The following is a 20597-nucleotide window of genomic DNA, read 5'->3' as shown; positions in this document are numbered from 1 at the left end:
AAACACAAATGAGAGAACACCTCACTCTGACCATTTAACACTTTTTTGGGGCCTACTTTTACTAACACCGGCCATATATTTAATAGGTGTTGAGCGGCACACTCAAACGAGAGTGCTCTGAAATCGGAGTAGATAGACAGAATTATGTATTTGATGTATTAGTAGCCAACTAACTTTAGGTAACTAGCTAACATACCGGTACATACTGATGTAATGCCATGCGGTTCGTAAGGATAGCGTAGCTAACAAATTGTCAGCCAACATAACGAGTAACTTATTTGACAAGTCATTACTTTATTACATTTCTCAACATTTTCTTAACATTTGTCATAATTGGTTAAAGCAATGAATTTGTATCCACTCTCATCGGACTTCGGCTGCATATTTTATTTAATTTTCTTCAAATCTGAAAACATTGTGAAGCCACGCCCATTTTTGGAAGAATTGCATTATGGGCCCAAAAAGCACGGAAATGGTGTCCACTGCTTGTATACTTTGTATTTTGGCGAAGTTAGTACGACATCTTGGAACTTTCAGCATACTAACTATATCCATACTATGACAAAAAAACATACTACATACTCAATTTACATCGCAAATAGTATGGTTAGTATGAGTATTCGAACAAAGCTCACGTTTGACTCCGTTCCATTTCTTCCAGTCCAGCCATTACAATGAGCCTGTCCTCCTATAGCTCCTCCCACCAGCCTCCACTGGTATCCCACTATTTCATATAAATCTCATTAACATATAACTCTTCTTTAGTAAAATGTCATACACCCATGTAATTATCTGCAGCTTCCACTTACACTCATTAAAGACCTACTGGCCCATTCCACTACTTTGCCAATATCTGCTCCTGCACAATGCCAACAGCCTGGGAGGACGGGACACTACCTCTCAACAGACCCTGTAACTCTTTGGAAGTCAAATCTTCTCTGCAGCTGCCACCACAACATCTATTTTCTGTGCTTTACATTCCATTTCTGTGATACAGTTGATAACCATTACTATGAACGCTAGTGTTTACTAACTCAATCTCTCCCTATCCCAGTCTGCTGTCCCTACTGCTTCAAGATGTCCACCATTGTTCCTGTACCCAAGAAAGCAAAGGTAGCTGAACTAAATGACTATCGCCCAGCAGCACTCACTTCTGCCATCATGAAGTACTTTGAGAAGCAAGTTAAGGATCATATCACCTCTACCTTACCTGACACTGTAGACCCTCTTCAATTTGCATACAGCCTCAATAGATCAACAGACGATGCAATTGCCATCGCACTGCACACTGCCCTATCCCATCTGGACAAGAGGAATATCTATGTAAGAATGCTGTTCATTGACTACAGCTCAGCCTTCAACACCATAGTACTCTCCAAGCTCATCATTAAGCGTGAGGCCCTGGGTCTGAACCCCGCCCTGTGCAACTAAACTGCGTGGCAACGCAGGCCTCCAACTCAACCAAGTTTGCAGACGACAGAACAGTCGTAGGCCTGATTACCAACAATGACGAGACAGCCAACAGGGAGGAGGTGAGGGCCCTGGTGGAGTGGTGCCAGGACAATAACCTCTACCTCAACGTCAACACAATGAAGGAGCTGATCGTGGACTTCAGGAAACAGCAGAGGGAGCACACCCCCTATCCACATCCACGGGACCACAGTGGAGAAAGTGAAAAGCTTCAAGTTCCTCGGTGGACACATCACTGAAAATCTGAAATGTTCCACCCACACAGACAGTGTGGTGAAGGCGGCCTCAGGCGGCTGAAGAAATGTGTCTTGGCCCCTAAGACCATCACAAACCTTTACAGATGCACAATTGAGAGCATGTCAGGCTATATCACCGCCTGGTACGGCAACTGCACTGCCAGTAACTGCAGGGCTCTCCAGAGGGTGGTGCTGTCTGCCCAATGCATCACCGGGGGCACACTGCCTGCCCTCCAGGACACCACAGTACCGGATGTCACAGGAAGGCCAAAAAGATCATCAAGGACATCAACTACCCGAGCCACGGCCTGTTCACCCCGCTACAATCCAGAAGATGAGGTCAGTATAGGTGCATCAGAGCTGGTTCCGAGAGACTGAAAAACAGCTTCTATCTCAAGACCATCAGACTGTTCAATAGCCATCACTAGTCGGCTGCCACCCAGTTACTCAACCCTGCACCTTAGGGGCTGCTGCTCTATATACATTGACATGGAATCACTGGTCACTTTAATAATGTTTACATACTGCTTTACGCATCTCATATGTATATACTGTATTCTATTCTACTGTATTTTAGTCAATGCCACTCTGACATTGCTCACCCTAATATTTATATATTTCTTAATTCCATTCTTTTACTTTTAGATGTTGTGAATCGTTAGATACTACTGCACTGTTGGAGCTAGAAACACAAGCATTTAGTTAGATATTACTGCACTGTTGGAGCTTGGAACACAAGCATTTAGTTAGATACTACTGCACTGTTGGAGCTAGGAACACAAGCATTTAGTTAGATACTACTGCACTGTTGGAGCTAGGAACACAAGCATTTAGTTAGATACTACTGCACTGTTGGAGCTAGGAACACAAGCATTTAGTTAGATATTACTGCACTGTTGGAGCTAGGAACACAAGCATTTAGTTAGATACTACTGCACTGTTGGAGCTAGGAACACAAGCATTTAGTTAGATACTACTGCACTGTTGGAGCTAGAAACACAAGCATTTAGTTAGATACTACTGCACTGTTGGAGCTAGGAACACAAGCATTTAGTTAGATACTACTGCACTGTTGGAGCTAGAAACACAAGCATTTAGTTAGATACTACTGCACTGTTGGAGCTAGGAACACAATCATTTAGTTAGATATTACTGCACTGTTGAAGCTAGGAACACAAGCATTTAGTTAGATATTACTGCACTGTTGAAGCTAGGAACACAAGCATTTAGTTAGATATTACTGCACTGTTGGAGCTAGGAACACAAGCATTTAGTTAGATACTACTGTACTGTTGGAGCAAGGAACACAAGCATTTAGTTAGATACTACTGCACTGTTGGAGCTAGGAACACAAGCATTTAGTTAGATATTACTGCACTGTTGGAGCTAGGAACACAAGCATTTAGTTAGATATTACTGCACTGTTGGAGCTAGGAACACAAGCATTTAGTTAGATATTACTGCACTGTTGGAGCTAGGAACACAAGCATTTAGTTAGATATTACTGCACTGTTGGAGCTAGAAACACAAGCATTTAGTTAGATATTACTGCACTGTTGGAGCTAGGAACACAAGCATTTAGTTAGATATTACTGCACTGTTGAAGCTAGGAACACAATCAACACCAAGCATATCTGCATTTAGTTGATTTGACTAACCTTACTGAAGCAAAAATCACTTGTTGGCCTATCTGCTATTTGCTGGCACAAATCTACTACTCACTCCGATCCTCTCAGGATCCCTCCACCTTGCCCCATCCTCCTCTACTTTCTTGGACAAATCGGACTCCAGCCACCTGCCTCTCTCACACCTGACACTTCCGATCACCAGCAACTTTGGTACCCCTACAGTTCACACACACAACTTTATCCACCGAAACTACACAATTCTCTGTCCCATGCCTTCCTGCACACTTGCCACATCTTGGAATCTCCCTCCTACACACTGCTGCAACATGACCATAAACGTTAACCCGGAAACAGAGCAGTGGATTTGGCAGTCAAGCTCTAACAGGATAACGGATGTATCCTAACATGGCTTTATCTGGTAGAGACTGACTCAAAACTCAGAAGAACTGACAGTGACTCCTGTTTCACCACGCTCACCGCCAGGTCTGTGACGCACCAAACGGCAGGCGGAACACACACCAGGAATCTTCAACTTCAATTGCTCCATCTCCACACATAACCCTACCCCATAAAAATGGTGTCCTGTTCCTAAGAGCAAGGCAAGAAACAGATCTTGACCCAAGTTGCGTGACACAGAACGCCCACTTCCAGCGCCCACTCCCTTGTACCAATTTCAGGTTCAGGTAGGCTCTGTACCAATTTCAGGTTCAGGTAGGCTATGTACCAATTTCAGGTTCAGGTAGGCTATGTACCAATTTCAGGTTCAGGTAGGCTATGTACCAAGGTTGGTGTCAATTCCAATTTAATTTGGAATTCCAATTCAAATCTTCAATTCACTCATGAAATGGATAATTTAAGTTGAATGAAATTGAAATAGAACAAATCTTCAAGTTTTTGAAATCTTATAGATATCAGCTGATGTAAGAAGGGCATTATAAATAAATTTGATTTGATTTCTAGTACAGCTATGCTGTCTGAACAGTGACATGATCAGCTTGAAAGCCTGAGGGAATTGTATTCAAATATTACTTGTTAAACAATATCTCTTTCTCTGAGTGTTTGTATTGGTATAAAATAATTTCCTTTTTTTAAGCATACAATATAGCTCAATATTTGTATTGATTGATTTATTTTGTAGTCTTTTTTGCTCATCTTTGCCAATAACGTTGGACCTGACTGTATTTAGTGCCTTAATTTTCACCAGGGCCTATAGAGCTTCTGTCTAAAGTAGTGCAGGGAATAGGGAGCCATTCTGGACGCATTATTGAATAAGCGGCTGTCAGTGAGGGGATGAATGAAATTGGTAACTGAATTGTGGTGCTCCTTTCATATCTTTCTCTTTCTTCCGCTCTCTTCCTTTATATTACCCTCACTCTTCCCCCTCCCCCACTCTCTAGACTGACACCCCCCCTCCCTCTCTCTCTCCCTAGACTGACACCCCTCCCTCCCTTTCTAGACTGACACCCCTTCCTCTCCCTCTCTAGACTGACACCCCTTACTCTCACTCCCTAGACTGACACCCCTCCCTCACTCTCCCTCTAGACTGACACCCCTCCCTCTCTCGACTGACACCCCTCCCTCCCTAGACTGACACCCCTCCCTCCCTCTAGACTGACACCCCTCCCTCCCTCTCTAGACTGACACCCCTCCCTCCCTCTCTAGACTGACACCCCTCCCTCCCTCTCTCTAGACTGACACCAAAGTCCTTTCCCATTATTGATGTGTATTCTATTAACTATCTGTGTTGATTGTTGTGTGTGTTTTAGTGTTATCTTGTCCATAAACTGCTTACAGTGTAAGGAAACCAGTATGTCATTTTGTTATTAGGGTAACTAACTAACTAACCTTTTTTTAAACTACAACTTTGTTGATTGTAATTGTGTGTTATCACTATCTGATGGCTCATATAAATTGTTACTAATGTCTTTTCCACAGCAGTACAAGTGAAAAAGAAAACAAAATCTGTACAAATGTTTCATTGATATCGACTGTATGCAGATATGACCTGTATTGACTATTGTGGATCCTCTGGGGAGCCTCAACAACATCATGAAGCTGACAAGGCAGAGAAGAGTCTCGATTCCCACCGGGGACCAGTATGAAATATTGTGAAAATGTATGCACTCACTACTAAGTCACTTTGGATAAGAGCGTTTGTTAAATGACTTAAATGTAAATTGTAAGCCTTACCTCTGCTCTGTCTGTGGGGAAATGCTTTGCTCAATCAACCCATCTTAAAATACACCAGCGCACACAAGAGAGAAGACATAAGGTTGCCATAGACACCATAAAAAAAACACGTGAATTTTGTAATGATTTGGGGGTGAAGGGGGCCACTAGGTACGTACACATCCATAAATCACTTACAGTCCTCGTCTTATTTAATGTAAGCCTGCTGAAATGTATACAAATACACAATGTCAGTCCGGAGTTCACGCCAGTCAAACTCAATCAAGCCCAGATAAAGTATTTGAAATGATTTCAGTCACAATGTACACAATGTTAACAACGTAATACTAAGTATGTTTAAACAATGTAAAATACAAATAAAAGCTTGTTCATCACAGAATTGTTATCAGTAATTATGAGCTGTCTTTTGCCATGTGCTTTCATTCTTTAATTGTGTCTTCATGTATGTGTGTATGTGCAGACATGCATGTTCGTGTGTGTAGTTGCGTGTACATGCATGTGTGGTGCAATTTGTGCATGTTCTCTGATATATACAGGTAACTGCCAAAACAAAAGGAAACACTGAATTTGGCAAGGTATATAGAAAGCAGGTGCTTCCGCAGGTGTGGTTTTTCTGAGTTAATTAACATCATATAAAAATGACCATTATTTTGGCTACAAGAGATCTCTTTGACTTTGATAGAGGGGTCTCCAAGGAGCATGGGGGGGGGGTTAAAGTGTGTGTGTCAGTCATCAGATCACAACAGAACTGAACACTTATGGGAGATTCTGGAGTGGCGCCTGAGAGAGCGTTTTCCCACAAACATCAACAGAACACAAATGGTGTAATGCCTCGTGGAAGAACGGTGTCGCGTCCCTCCAATAGAGTTCCAGACATTTGTAGAATCTGTGCCAAGGAGCAGTGAAGATGTTCTGGTGGCCGCAAAGCTTCATGCTGGTGCTTCCTCTATTATACCTGTATATGTACTACTACTGTTCTCTACTTACATAAACAATGTATATAACAACATATTTATACAAACATATAGAACTGACTGTAGCCTAGGGCTTTAACATGGCCTAGACCTAGGCTACACAGGTTACCTATAACATTACCTATAACATTATAACATTACCTATAACATCATTTCACTTGTGACCTATAAAAACAGATTTCAGATTAATTACGCCTTTAAAACTTCACATTTTATCCTGGTTAGTTTCATTGATAAATTCATTTTATTGCGAGACATACATCTTTATCTCAAATGCTCACATGAGATCTGCATGAAGATTTAAGTTACCATGGAAACATATTTAGTCCTAAATATTCTGAAATAACCATATTGGTAAAGGAATATAAGGAGTTGAAATTGGCACGGTGGAATTGACTCCTGCTTTACTCTGACTGGGAGCAGTGGGGTGGGGTGTTCCAGAGACCAGGATCCTCAACTGAAACCATTTGATCTCTTAAATCAGGGGTTTATTTTGAAACCTAAACATGAATATGTGTTGCTGGTTTCAAGTTAATGACTCCATGCCAATTTCAAGTCTAAATTTATCCAAAAAAAAAAAAACAATCAAGATACTTCAGAATATTTAGGACAGTACCTCAATGAATCTGCCATCTGGAACAGCCCCCAGGGAAGGGGCAAGTGTTGGGTGAAGTTGCCCCGAGATGCTGATCTTGTAGCATTTTCACCAATAATGCTTAATAATAGGATTTGGGGAGGAGAACCTGGTCCTACACCTGTCAGGTGTGCATGTATAAAACACAACACTGTGATATTTCAGACAATTTAAAGCCACAAATCCTTGTTTTGTGATTCAGTCCAATGCGGAGGAAACATAACCACCCTCAAAAACCGTAGTAACCACTCTCAAAACTCACAGTAACCACTCTCAAAACTCACAGTAACCACTCTCAAAAACCACAGTAACCACTCTCAAAACTCACAGTAACCACTCTCAAAACTCACAGTAACCACTCTCAAAACTCACAGTAACCACTCTCAAAACTCACAGTAACCACTCTCAAAACTCACAGTAACCACTCTCAAAACCCACAGTAACCACTCTCAAAACTCACAGTAACCACTCTCAAAACTCACAGTAACCAATCTCTCAAAACTCACAGTAACCACTCTCAAAACTCACAGTAACCACTCTCAAAACCCACAGTAACCACTCTCAAAACCCACAGTAACCACTCTCAAAACTCACAGTAACCACTCTCAAAACCCACAGTAACCACTCTCAAAACTCACAGTAACCACTCTCAAAAACCACAGTAACCACTCTCAAAACTCACAGTAACCACTCTCAAAACTCACAGTAACCAATCTCTCAAAACTCACAGTAACCACTCTCAAAACTCACAGTAACCAATCTCTCAAAACTCACAGTAACCACTCTCAAAACTCACAGTAACCACCCACAGTAACCACTCTCAAAAACCGTAGTAACCACTCTCAAAACCCACAGTAACCACTCTCAAAACTCACAGTAACCACTCTCAAAACCAGTAACCACACAGTAACCACTCAAAACTCACAGTAACCAAAACCCACAGTAACCACTCTCAAAACCACAGTAACCACTCTCAAAACCCACAGTAACCACTCTCAAAACCCACAGTAACCACTCTCAAAACCCACAGTAACCACTCTCAAAACCCACAGTAACCACTCTCAAAACTCACAGTAACCACTCAAAACTCAAAACAAAACTCACAGTAACCACTCTCAAAACTCACAGTAACCACTCTCAAAACCCACAGTAACCACTCTCAAAAACCACAGTAACCACTCTCAAAACCCACAGTAACCACTCTCAAAACCCACAGTAACCACTCTCAAAAACCACAGTAACCACTCTCAAAACTCACAGTAACCACTCTCAAAACTCACAGTAACCACTCTCAAAAACCGTAGTAACCACTCTCAAAAACTCACAGTAACCACTCTCAAAAACCACAGTAACCACTCTCAAAACTCACAGTAACCACTCTCAAAAACCACTCTGTGCTCCCAATTCCTCTGGGTGGAAAGGAAATGAGGGATAACTAGCCAGTTGCACAACTAAATGCCTTCAACCTTCCGCATCTAAACCCTCTGAATCACAGAGGCGCGGCGGGCTGCCTTAATCCACGTCATGTGTGCCCAGGGAGCAGTTGTTGTTGGGTACTAACTGGCTAGCTCCAGGGCAGAACAGCAGATTTTTTTCCTAACCTTTGCCGACTCAGGGATTCAAACCAGCGATCTTTTTGTTACCGGTCAAACGCACTTAACCGCTAGGCTACCTGCCGCCCTCTGGGTTTGTCTGCGTGTGTGAGTGTTTGTGCCTCTCTCTCTCTCTGGGGTTAGATTGTAAGTAAAACAACAAATTGATGTCTTCTGTAGGTTAAACAAAATTCTTCTCTATTCATAGACAGAGCTGGAATTGTCTTGAGGACATTCAGCACAGAGTACATCACCTGCAGGATGTCAATGTCTTTTCTTATGTTTCAACATGGCTACTAAATAGGTGAATGTCTCCCTGCATATATCACAGCTGTAAGGCTTCTCTCCGGTGTGGGTGCGCTTGTGTACAGCCAGTGCGTCGGTTCGGGAAAACCTCTTCCCACACTGATCACAGGCGTGAGGCTTCTCTCCGGTATGAGTTCTCTTATGTGCAGCCAGGTTTTGTGACCGACTGAAGCTCTTCCCACAGACAAAGCATGGGTAAGGTTTCTCCCCGGTGTGGGTTCGTTGGTGAATCACCAAAGAATTGTACTGAGAAAATCTCTTTCCACATTGATCACAGACGTAAGGCAGCTCGCCGGTGTGCACACGCTGGTGTGTTGTTAAACCTTGGCGGAATATGAAGCTCCTGCCACAGTCGGTGCAGTGGTATGGTTTCACTCCTTGGTGTATCTTCATGTGTGTTCTGAAGTTGCTTGGATGGTTGAAGGTCTTCCCGCACAGGTCGCAGACAATGGACTTCTCTTTGCTGTGCCTTTTCTGGTGTTTCTTCAGATAAATCGGATGAGAGAAACAATGCCCACACTCAGAGCAGCGGTAAGTCCTCTCTCCCCGGTCATGGGTCAGCTGGTGAAATTTAAGATTACCTTTTGTAGTAAAACACGCTCCACATTTAGAGCAGTGGAAGGGCCTTTCGGAAGAGGGCTTGTGTTTAAACTTGTGTGCTTTCAGTAAACTGGCGTGAATGAACCGCATTCCGCAGACGGAACATTGGAATGGTTTTTCTTCAGTATGCATTCTCATATGGAAATGAAAGGACGCCGAAATACAAAACTTCTTCTCGCAGTAGGAGCATTGGTAAGGCCTTTCTGCAGCAGGCATGTGTGTTTGCTCGTGGGCTTTTAGAGTGGATTTCTGAGCAAAACTTTTCTTGCACTTGGAGCATTGGAATGGTTTCTCTCCTGTGTGTATCCTTTGATGGTTTTTGAAGGTTGATAAAAAACTGTAGCTCTTCCCGCAGTCAGAGCAGTGGTAAGACCTTTCTGCGTGGGGCTCATGTACTGTTTTCTCATGTATTTTTCGATAGTGGTTGTTTGCAAAACCTTTCCCACACTTGGAGCATTGGAATAGTTTATTTTTGGTGTGGGTACTTTGATGGATTTTCAAGCTTGATAAAACACTGAAACTCTTTCCGCAGTCAGAGCAGTGGTGAGGTTTCTTCCCAGTGTGCGTCTGCTGGTGAATCTTAAGAGTCATTTTTTGACTGAAAGTATCCCCACACTGTGAGCAGCGGTAAGGTTTCTCTCTCGTATGGATTCTTCTGTGCATTTTGAGTGTCGCTGGACAGCTGAAAGTCTTCCCACACTCAGAGCAGCAGTGGTGTGGTTTCTTCCCTGTATGTCTCTGCGGTTGTTTATTGAGGTGTTTTGATGTGGGGAGACTCCAGCCTGTGTTGTCAGCATGAGGTTGTTGTTGAGGCTCCCCAGAAGATCCGTGGTTGCCACGTCTCTCTCCTGTGTGAAAGAGACAAACAGTGAATACAGTTTGTCCAACAGAAGAAAGTGACATCATACTGAGGTATTACAGTCCCTTCCAAGTATTCACACCCCTTGATTTTTTTCCACGTTGGTTGTGTTACAGCCTGAATTTACACACATATACCCCATAATATCAAGGTGGAATTATCTTTTTAGAGACTTTTACAAATTAATAAAAAATGAAAAGATGAAAAATCTTCAGTCAACCCATTTGTTATGACAAACCTAAATAAATTCAGGAGTATAATATTTTTTATAAAACAGACCTTGAATAACCCTTGGAGCCTGCTGAAGTTATTAAATACACTAAGGATGGTGTATCAATACACCCAATCACTACAAATATAAAGGCGTCTTTCCTAACGCGGTTGCCGGAGAGGAAGGAAACTGCTCGGGAATTGAAGACTAATGGCTGTGATAGGAGAAAACAGAGTGAAAAATGGGGAGCGTGTACAAGGCTCTGCATCTGTCCTTGTGCTCCTAAACCTTACTGCCGCTTTTGACACCATCGATCACCAGATTATTTAGGAGAGATTGGAAACCCTAATTGGTCTAACATGGACAAGTTCTTTCTTAGTTGTCAGAAAGATATTATTTTGTCTCTGTGGATGGTTTGTCCTCTGACAAATCAATTGTAAGTTTTGGGGTGTTCCTCAAGGTTCTGTTTTAGGACCATTATTTATTCTACTTCTTGGTGATGTCATTCGGAAACACAATGGCAACTTTCACTTCTATGCGGACAACACATTGCTGTAAATTTTGATGAAACATGTTGAAGCACCAAAATTGCTTACCCTGGAAGCGGATGGCGTCAAATGTTTTACTTTTAAACTGTGACTAAATTAAGATGCTAGTTCTAGGTCCCAAGAAACAAAGAGATCTGCTGTTTGATCTGACAATTAATCTTAACGGTTGTACAGTCGTCTCAAATAAAACGGTAGGACCTCAGCGTTACCCTAGACCCCATCTCTGTAACATTGCTACCCAGATAAGCACTACATGCACTTCAGTTATGGCTGCTAACCACTGTGGTAGAAATGTAATATTCATTATGTACTATACTGTTTAATTAGACATACTATGCTGCTTTACTTGGAGATTTTTACGATCGGCAGGAATTTAGCTATGTGGGAAGTGCAGGGAGGAACAGAGAATGGTGGCAATATCAGCTATCTTGATCCACATAGACAAGCTAAATTACTTTTTACAACTCTGTTCCCAGGGCCTGATTCTGCACATCTGCTAACTGTCACAAAGATAAAAGGATGTACTTACTTTAAGAGGAGATAGATAACTTTGTTCGTTGAGCTTTCAACACTTAACTACTCTTAGTGATGGTTGATTGCTTCATTTTTGCTAATCTTATACTAAATTGTTTTTTTTTTTTAAGAATCTGCAGTCTCTCTTACTATAGAATTCTGCAACACCACGGCTGCTAGAATCTTGACTAGAACCAAAACAATAACTGTCATATTACTCCAGTGATAGCCTCTCCACACTGACTTCCTGTTAAGGCTAGGTAATGGAATGATGTGAGAGATAGAGGATAGACATAGATGGGGCAAAGGCAGAGAGAGGTAATGGAGTGATGTGAGAGGGCAGAGGGGTGCATTGCATGTCACTGTGCTCTATGTTTAATAAATCTACAATGAAAAAATGTATTGATGCAACTTACAAAACGTTGATATCAGACTGCACTGTAAATTAGACAACAACACTTCACAATGGTACTTAGAACCAAAACAAAACATTGATATCAGAGGCCCCTGGACTGCACTGTAATGTTAGAAAACTAAACTTCACAATGGTACCAAAACAAAAGGTATCCTGCTGCACTTACTTTGATGAATCACGTCTCCTTCCTCCTCCTCGTCTCCTTCCTCCTCCACGTCTCCTTCCTCCTCCTCATCTCCTTCCTCCTCCTCGTCATCTCCTTCCTCCTCCTCGTCTCCTCTTCTAGCAGTTCCTCTCAACCCTGGTGTTTTCCTGCAGTCGACCAGCCGCACAGACACCCTCTTCAGACCCAGCAGTAAGGCATTACCAGGAGAGGACAGAGAGGGGGACCCACTCACTCTCTTCAGACCCAGCAGTAAGGCATTACCAGGAGAGGACAGAGAGGGAGGACCCACTCACTCTCTTCTCCCTCTGCTCTGGTGTGTGTCTCTCTGGTGCTGGTTCTGCCTCCAGCCCTTTGCTAGGCAACGAATCCCTGTCTTCCACACATTCTTCGTCGCAGTCTACATTATCCTCGTCATCAAAGGATTGGCTGGGACTCATGTGTTCCCCCTCCAGCCTTTTGCTAGGTAACCAATCCATATCCTTCTGGTTCTCGTCTTCATCACAGTCTACAGCGTCATCATCAATGGATTGGCTGGGACTCAAAGGTGCACCGATACCCTCCTCCTGTATCTTCCTGATGTCCTCTTTCAGTTGGAGTAACCAAGACATTCCCTGCTCCTCCGATTCCATTGAATCTGCATTTTCCCAAAGTTCCTCCAGGATTTTACGGCACAATGAGTGATGGTGATTCTTTCCTTGAACATCGGAGCCATCCTTGCCACCTATTCCACTGCGTTCACACAGGCAGCGTAAATTGTCCTTGGTTAAAGTGTATAAACTCTGTTCCATTTCATCCATCAACGTTTCCCTCTCTCCACTCATATTGTCCTGCTCACGTGGCAACAGCAGCAATGAAGTCAATGTCAAGACAGATATAGTTCAGTTAGATGACCTGTAATGAAAATGAAAGATTAGAACACATTAACGATTGCATCTGTCATTTCACCCTAAAATGTTGTTTCTTTTTACTTTGAGTGTTATATTGGTTTAGGAATATTCAGGCATGTTTAAATTTAAATATTCACGTTGGTATAGTCACAAAATGACATGAAAAGGTTATGCATGTCAAGATGACATGGTGGTTTACATCTATTGTGTTTTGCCTTAGTTTGATTAATACCTAGGAACTAAGATGACATCATATAGGGAGATCTGTGGAAGGGAGCCATTTCAATTACGGCAGGCATGGGGTCCCTACTTGAGGATCTTCACAGGGGAACCCAGGCAGTGGGAGAGCAGGGATACATGTTCCCCGGTTTCAGATACACCAGGGGAGGCAGATGTCTGATGCAGTTTCAGTCTTCTCTGCAGTAGTGTTGGGGTAGTGTTGGGGTAGTGTTGGGCTGGTGTTGGGCTGGTGTTGGGCTAGTGTTGGGGTAGTGTTGGGGTAGTGTTGGGCTGGTGTTGGGGTAGTGTTGGGATAGTGTTGGGGTAGTGTTGGGGTAGTGTTGGGGTAGTGTTGGGGTGGTGTTGGGCTGGTGTTGGGATAGTGTTGGGCTGGTGTTGGGATAGTGTTGGGCTGGTGTTGGGCTGGTGTTGGGCTGGTGTTGGGATAGTGTTGGGCTGGTGTTGGGCTGGTGTTGGGCTGGTGTTGGGATAGTGTGTTGGGCTGTTGGGATAGTGTTGGGGTAGTGCTGGTGTTGGGCTGGTGTTGGGATAGTGTTGGGCTAGTGTTGGGCTGGTGTAGTGTTGGGTAGTGTTGGGGTAGTATTCAGGTGGTGTTGGGGTAGTATTCGGGTGGTGTTGGGGTAGTGTTGGGCCAGTGTTGGGGTAGTGTTGGGCCAGTGATGGGGTGGTTGGAAGACGTGGGGCCTAAAAGGGTTACTTTGTGTTCAGACTGCCGCTGCCCTGGTCACGCTGAGAGAAGGGGAGTCTAGAGCACAACCAGACTTGTTAAATCGAGCTGTTGATGGCGCTTAATAGGGTGGAAAGCTTCTCTGTCAAATGGCACCTCCTGCTCTCTGTTACTGTGGATATTTGAAAGGTCCATTGGATTTACTCATATCTTTATCATGGACAACATGCAGCGTGTAGCTACAGCTTTCAATACCAGTGTTGTCCTGAATACAGCTGCTGATATCGACGCAGCTGTCTTTTGTGGCTAAAGCAGTCTGGACTGGTTGAAGCCGAGTGGGAAGGATTCTTTTGGAAGTGTTTCAGTCTGCCGTGAATCATCATTATCCATACACCGGTAAGAGTCCACGGTTAAAATGCTAAGATGGCTACATACGTTATTGTCTCAACTGTATCAAAAAGTTGTTTTCATTGCTAGCTATTGTTCGCTATATAGCTAGTTAGATAGACAGTTGCGTACAGGTAAAGTTGTAGCCAGCTAGCTAGCTGAGCTGGCCAGCCGCATTCTGCTGTTAAGGTTGATAGCTGATGTGCTAAGCCCTGCATGACGATCCTCTTTCTCATGTTTGTCATGTTCAACTAGCTAGCTACTGACAATAGCCACTGTGGTGCGAATGCTAATCAAACCCCATTTTAAGTGATTAGGGACACATGCTAAGTTGGTTAGCTAGCGAGCCACAATGAAATTATCAATAAATAGCTAGCTAACTAATTGGAAAATAAATGTCAAGGTCGTTTTTCCTTGCATGTTCAACTAGCTATATGAATACCACTTACATCTAGGCAGCTGGTAATTATGAAGCTAAATGTTTGCTAAATCTAGCTAGTAATCTTGTCTGCACTGCCATTGTTGGACTGGGAACAGGTTAAGTGTGCACAGGGCGTTTTAGTACAGCTGTAGAGGTCAACAGGAAATAACAATCTATACGATTAATTCATGTTTTAAACCCCTTTTTCTGGAATTTGTCTTTCAACATGAACGTGCTCTCCACCATCAGTACAGGGAGATGATCAAGGGTGAATAAGAAACACTTCAGGTATTTTGTCTTTGAACTGCCCTCTTAGGCCTGACTCCCCCCCTATCTGAGATGTCTATTGCAGCTCTCATCTTCCACATACAACACCCGTTCTGCCAGTCACATTCTGTTAAAGGTCCCCAAAGCACACACACCCCTGGGTCGCTCTTCTTTTCAGTTCGTACCTAGCAACTGGAACGAGCTGCAACAAACACTCAAACTGGACAGTTTTATCTCAATGTCTTCATTCAAAGACTCAATCATTGACCCTCTTACTGACACTTCTGGCTGCTTTGCGTGATGTATTGTTGTCTCTACCTTCTTGCCCTTTGTGCTGTTATCTGGGCCCAATAATGTTTGTAACATGTTTTGTGCTGCTATGTTGTTTTGCTACCATGTTGTGTTGTCATGTGTTGCTGCCTTGCTATGTTGTCATGTTGTTTTGCTACCATGTTGTTGTCATGTGTTGCTGCCTTGCAATGTTGTTGTCTTAGGTCTCTTTATGTAGTGTTGTCTCTCTTGACGTGATGTGTTTTGTCCTATATATATATATATATATATATATATATGTTATTTATTTTAAATCCCAGCCCCTGTCCTCGCAGGAGGTCTTTTGCCTTTTGGTAGGCCGTCATTGTAAATAAGAATTTGTTCTTAACTGACCTGCCTAGTTAAATAAAAACAATAATGAGTTAATTAATGTTATTTCTGGTATGCAAGGTCTATTTGTCTATTTTAGTCTGCTTTCCTCCTTTAATTGTCTGGAGCCTGGTGTTGTTGTGGCCAAGTAGTTTTCACTCAGATGGAACCAGGTTTCAGCTGCTGTGCAACGTTGATGTCCTTCCTCCCAGAGATGTGAAAGCATCCCACCTGGACTGGACACAACCTGGCAAACATATTTTGAGAAGATCAGGACTTTTGCAATGAAAATGTCATGGACATTGCATGTCCTGCACCAAAAGGGCAGGACAGAAATATGCTCTCGGGCTAGATTCCTTTGTCCATATCATTGCCTTTAGTACTTGAAGTTAATACAGGAGGATGTATAGTTTAACACCATCTGTTCAAAACAGTAATTCTATAAGATCTAAATGCATATGTAAATATATATGTAAATGCATATGTAAATATATATGTAAATGCATATGTAAATTCATATGTAAATATATATGTAAATGCATATGTAAATGCATATCTGTAAATGCATATGTAAATATATCTGTAAATGCATATGTAAATGAATATCATATGTAAATACATATGTAAATGCATATGTGAATTCATATGCAAATATATATGTAAATGCATATGTAAATATATATGTAAATGCATATGTAAATATATATGTAAATGCATATGTAAATGCTGCCAAATGGTTTTATTCATGTCGGCTACACCGTTCCACGATTCGCCTGCAAAAATCATCTTGTTGTCCTGCATGTGGGTATTTTCAAATGTGGTCTCCTTAGGCCTGTGTCTGTACAGTTTTGCTCTGTTGCGCACAGTAAAACAGGCACATGAAAGCAATTGAAGTTGAATTCATCGATGGGAACGGATGATAAGGGAATTTATATGCTTAAAAAAAGGTAATGACTAAACAATTCCACCCTGAAACGTAATTATGACATCATGTAACAGATATGATGAATAATTAGACAAACGTAACTATTAGTAATCATTCGATTCTGTAACATGTATACTGAATTAGAATGATAAACTTCAGTCTGATAAGGTTTGGTCGAGACAACTAGAAATGTGTGTGTGACTAAGAAGATCCCGAGAACAATTAAACTGTGTATGACCTGACCTGGCTAGAACTCTGAGAAACTTACGGCAGGACAGGGAGTTCTGTCAAGGTTCCTCTAATCTCAGGGAAATGGAGCTGCCAGTTTGCTAGTGATAAACAGTGGTGAGAACCAGGGGAAGGATACATTCCACCTACTGTTCGTGTGGAGGTATGTGCGTAGGCTATCTACTGTTTGTGTGGAGGTATGTGCGTAGGCTGTCTGCTGTTTGTGTGGAGGTATGTGCGTAGGCTGTCTGCTGTTCGTGTGGAGGTATGTGCGTAGGCTGTCTGCTGTTCGTGTGGAGGTATGTGCGTAGGCTATCTGCTGTTCGTGTGGAGGTATGTGCGTGTGGAGGTATGTGCGTAGGCTATCTACTGTTCGTGTGGAGGTATGTGCGTAGGCTATCTACTGTTCGTGTGGAGGTATGTGCGTAGGCTATCTACTGTTCGTGTGGAGGTATGTGCGTAGGCTGTCTACTGTTCGTGTGGAGGTATGTGCGTAGGCTGTCTACTGTTCGTGTGGAGGTATGTGCGTAGGCTGTCTACTGTTTGTGTGGAGGTATGTGCGTAGGCTGTCTGCTGTTTGTGTGGAGGTATGTGCGTAGGCTGTCTGCTGTTTGTGTGGAGGTATGTGCGTAAGTAGGGAGTGAGTTATAAAATGTCTTTGTATTGTGGACTTTAGAACGTTCTTGTGAATAAACTTTACGGGCCTTTTGCATAAGCTGAGTCTTTGCCTAATTATTATTAAACTCAGGGTCTTACAAACCTCGGGGATTAGTCAGCGCTTAAATAATTGTTAGTTACTATCATTAGGATTGAAATTTCTCGTGACAGCGGATCAGGCTGTAATTTCATAAAGCACATGACTCAACTGTTGACTCATTTATACTCGCTTGGGTAACCAATTAGTAGTAATTTATACCCGCGGGTGAATTTTTGATAACCAACATTACCTTTTCTGTAGGCTACAGCAATAACTCGTTGGAACCGAAACATTTAAACTTTCTGTCTCAAGACTTTAGGCCACGACTGTACACCCCCCAGGAAGAATGACACTGTTTAAATTACAATTCTGACAAACGAGCACTTAGATATGATAATTTTCATAGCCTTCTTTCACCAACTACTTCGCAGACAGATCAGTGTGTCAAATCGGAGGGCCTGTTGTCCGGACCTCTGGCAGTCTCTATGGGGGTACCACAGGGTTCAATTCTCAGCCCAACTCTTTTCTCTGTATATATCAACGATGTCGCTCTTGCTGCGGGTGATTACCTGATCCACCTCTACGCAGAAGACACCATTCTGTATACATCTGGCCCTTCTTTGGACACTTTTTAACTAACCTCCAGACAAGCCTCAATGCCATACAACACTCCTTCCGTGGCCTCCAACTGCTCTTAAATGCTAGTAAAAACCAAATGCATGCTTTTCAACCGTCCGCTGACCGCACCTGCCCGCCCGACTAGCATCACTACTCTGGACGGTTCTGACCTAGAATATGTGGACACCGACAAATATCTAGGTGTCTGGCTAGACTATCACAGTGCGATCAGTTTTGTTACCAAAGCCCTTTATACCACCCACCACTGCGACCTGTATGCTCCAGTCGGCTGGCCCTCACTACACATTCGTCGACAGACCCACTGGCTCCAGGTCATCTATAAGTCTATGCTAGGTAAAGCTCAGCCTTATCTCAGTTCACTGGTCACGATAACAACACCCACCCGTAGCACGCGCTCACTGGTCGTCCCCAAAGCCAGCACCTCTTTGGCCGCCTTTCCTTCAAGTTCTCTGCTGCCAGTGACTGGAATGAATTACAAAAATCGCTGAAGCTGGAGACTTAGACTTCCCTCACTAACTTTAAACATCAGCTATCTGAGCAGCTAACCGATCGCTGCAGGTGTACATAGTCCATCTGTAAATAGCCCACCCAATCTACCTACCTCATCCCCATATTATTTTTATTTACAATTCTGCTCTTTTGCACACCAGTATCACTACTTGAACGTCATCATGTGCTCATCCAACACTCCAGTGTTAATCTGCTAAATTATAATTACTTCGCTACTATGGCCTATTTATTGGCTTACCTCCTCACGCCATTTGCACACACTGTATATATACTTTATTTTTTTATATTGTGTTATTGACTGTACGCTTGTTTATTCCATGTGTAAGTCTGTTGTTTGTGTCGCACTGCTTTGTTTGATCTTGGCGAGGTCGCAGTTGTAAATGACAACTTGTTCTCAACTAGTTTACCTGGTTAAATAAAGGTGAAATTAAAATATATATATATTGTCTGGGAATAATGTAGAATAAGGCATTTGTGAAAATTCCTAAGCAATATATTCAGCTGGTATTGCGTGTTGGTAAATCCATCAACTGTTCTGCATCAGGCGCACACAGACCAGACTGCTCTGAAATCGGAGTAGATAGCCAGAGCGACTTCTACGACCGCTAGAGATATGCTTACTGGATAGCAGTCGTTCAAGTTCAGCATAGCTAGCTAGCAAAGTTAATCACATTTCTTGCTAGCTAACCAAATGACACCTGGATCTAGTTGTAGCCACCGAAAACGATGAGGGGTTAAAAATCGGTCACTCAACCACTCCTCCAATGACATGACATCCTCACAGCAGCTAGCTAATATGAGGCTCCGGGCTTTAAACTTGCCACATAAACAGATACGCTAGCCTATTAGCCACGTTATAACTGCCTTGTGATCATTGCTAGTTTGATTGTATTGACATTCCCAGCCTTAGTTACATTCGTCCGTTTTTGTCCAAAATATCGAGTAATTGAAACTGAAATAGTGCATTCCGAATATAGGCAGCAAACAATTTCCCAGGCCAGCTGTGATTTACAGAACATTTGCTACCTACCAGTTACAGTAGAAAAGCTAACGTTAGCTAGCTAACAGGCCGGCGCGTCTCTGTCCAACCTGAACAAGAAGTATACCTCGTGACTTTCGCTTGATGTTCCTTCGATAACGTTGTTCTGAGATCAGTTTTAAACTGTATTTTGGAGTTTGAATGTAGAAATTCCCACTATGTTGGAAGACTAATCTAGTTAGGGTTAGCTGCTCATTCTTTGCTTGGATCCAATGTATGCTATGCCGTCATCACACACAGACCAGACCAATCGAGTATCGATAGATCAATGGTAAACTCTATGGCGAGAGCAGTTGTGGCTGATGATGCTCCTCGTAATCTCACTTCAGGATACATTTTTGATGCATTTAGAATGTTCTCAGGCAAATGTAAATTGTGAGAAAAAAAATGATTTTTGAAGTTCAGATGAGCTTTTTCTGTGATTTTATTAACATTACGAGATTTAGTTGTCTAAGGCTTACTACGTACTTCTCAACATGAAAAAAGGCGTGCATTGGTAAAAAATGTAATCAAAACACTAACATATATTACTAAATTCTACCTTATAGCATACATCAATTGATAAACCCATACGGAAAAGTTATAAATTGGAATATATTTAAATAACATTGAATTAAACATAAAAATGTCAATATATTATTTTTACATATGGGAAAGTATATGAAATAAGACAATCCATCAGGAGCACCAACCCGCTTCAACGTGTCCT

General features: G+C 42.4%; 1 protein-coding gene across 1 annotated transcript; it reads right to left on the bottom strand.

The window, feature by feature from the left end:
• Window positions 1–8239: 8239 nt before the first annotated feature.
• Window positions 8240–12622, bottom strand: LOC135532074 (zinc finger protein 658B-like). Its single transcript, XM_064959718.1, has 2 exons — window positions 12343–12622; window positions 8240–10478 (listed from the first exon to the last, which is right to left on the bottom strand). The coding sequence occupies exon 2, from the start codon at window positions 10291–10293 to the stop codon at window positions 8989–8991; it is 1305 nt and encodes a 434-aa protein (XP_064815790.1). The 5' UTR covers window positions 10294–10478; window positions 12343–12622; the 3' UTR covers window positions 8240–8988.
• Between the last annotated feature and the right edge of the window lie 7975 nt (window positions 12623–20597).

Source organism: Oncorhynchus masou, unplaced genomic scaffold (assembly GCF_036934945.1).
Source record: "Oncorhynchus masou masou isolate Uvic2021 unplaced genomic scaffold, UVic_Omas_1.1 unplaced_scaffold_1713, whole genome shotgun sequence".
NCBI classification, from domain to species: domain Eukaryota; kingdom Metazoa; phylum Chordata; class Actinopteri; order Salmoniformes; family Salmonidae; genus Oncorhynchus; species Oncorhynchus masou.
The sequence above is the reverse complement of the archived record's forward strand: the minus strand, read 5'-3'. Positions and strand labels throughout refer to the sequence as shown.

Bases quoted from the DNA above. Each gene is read 5' to 3' on its own strand.
- LOC135532074 (XM_064959718.1), bottom strand. From the start codon at position 10,293: ATGCACAGAAGAATCCATACGAGAGAGAAACCTTACCGCTGCTCACAG.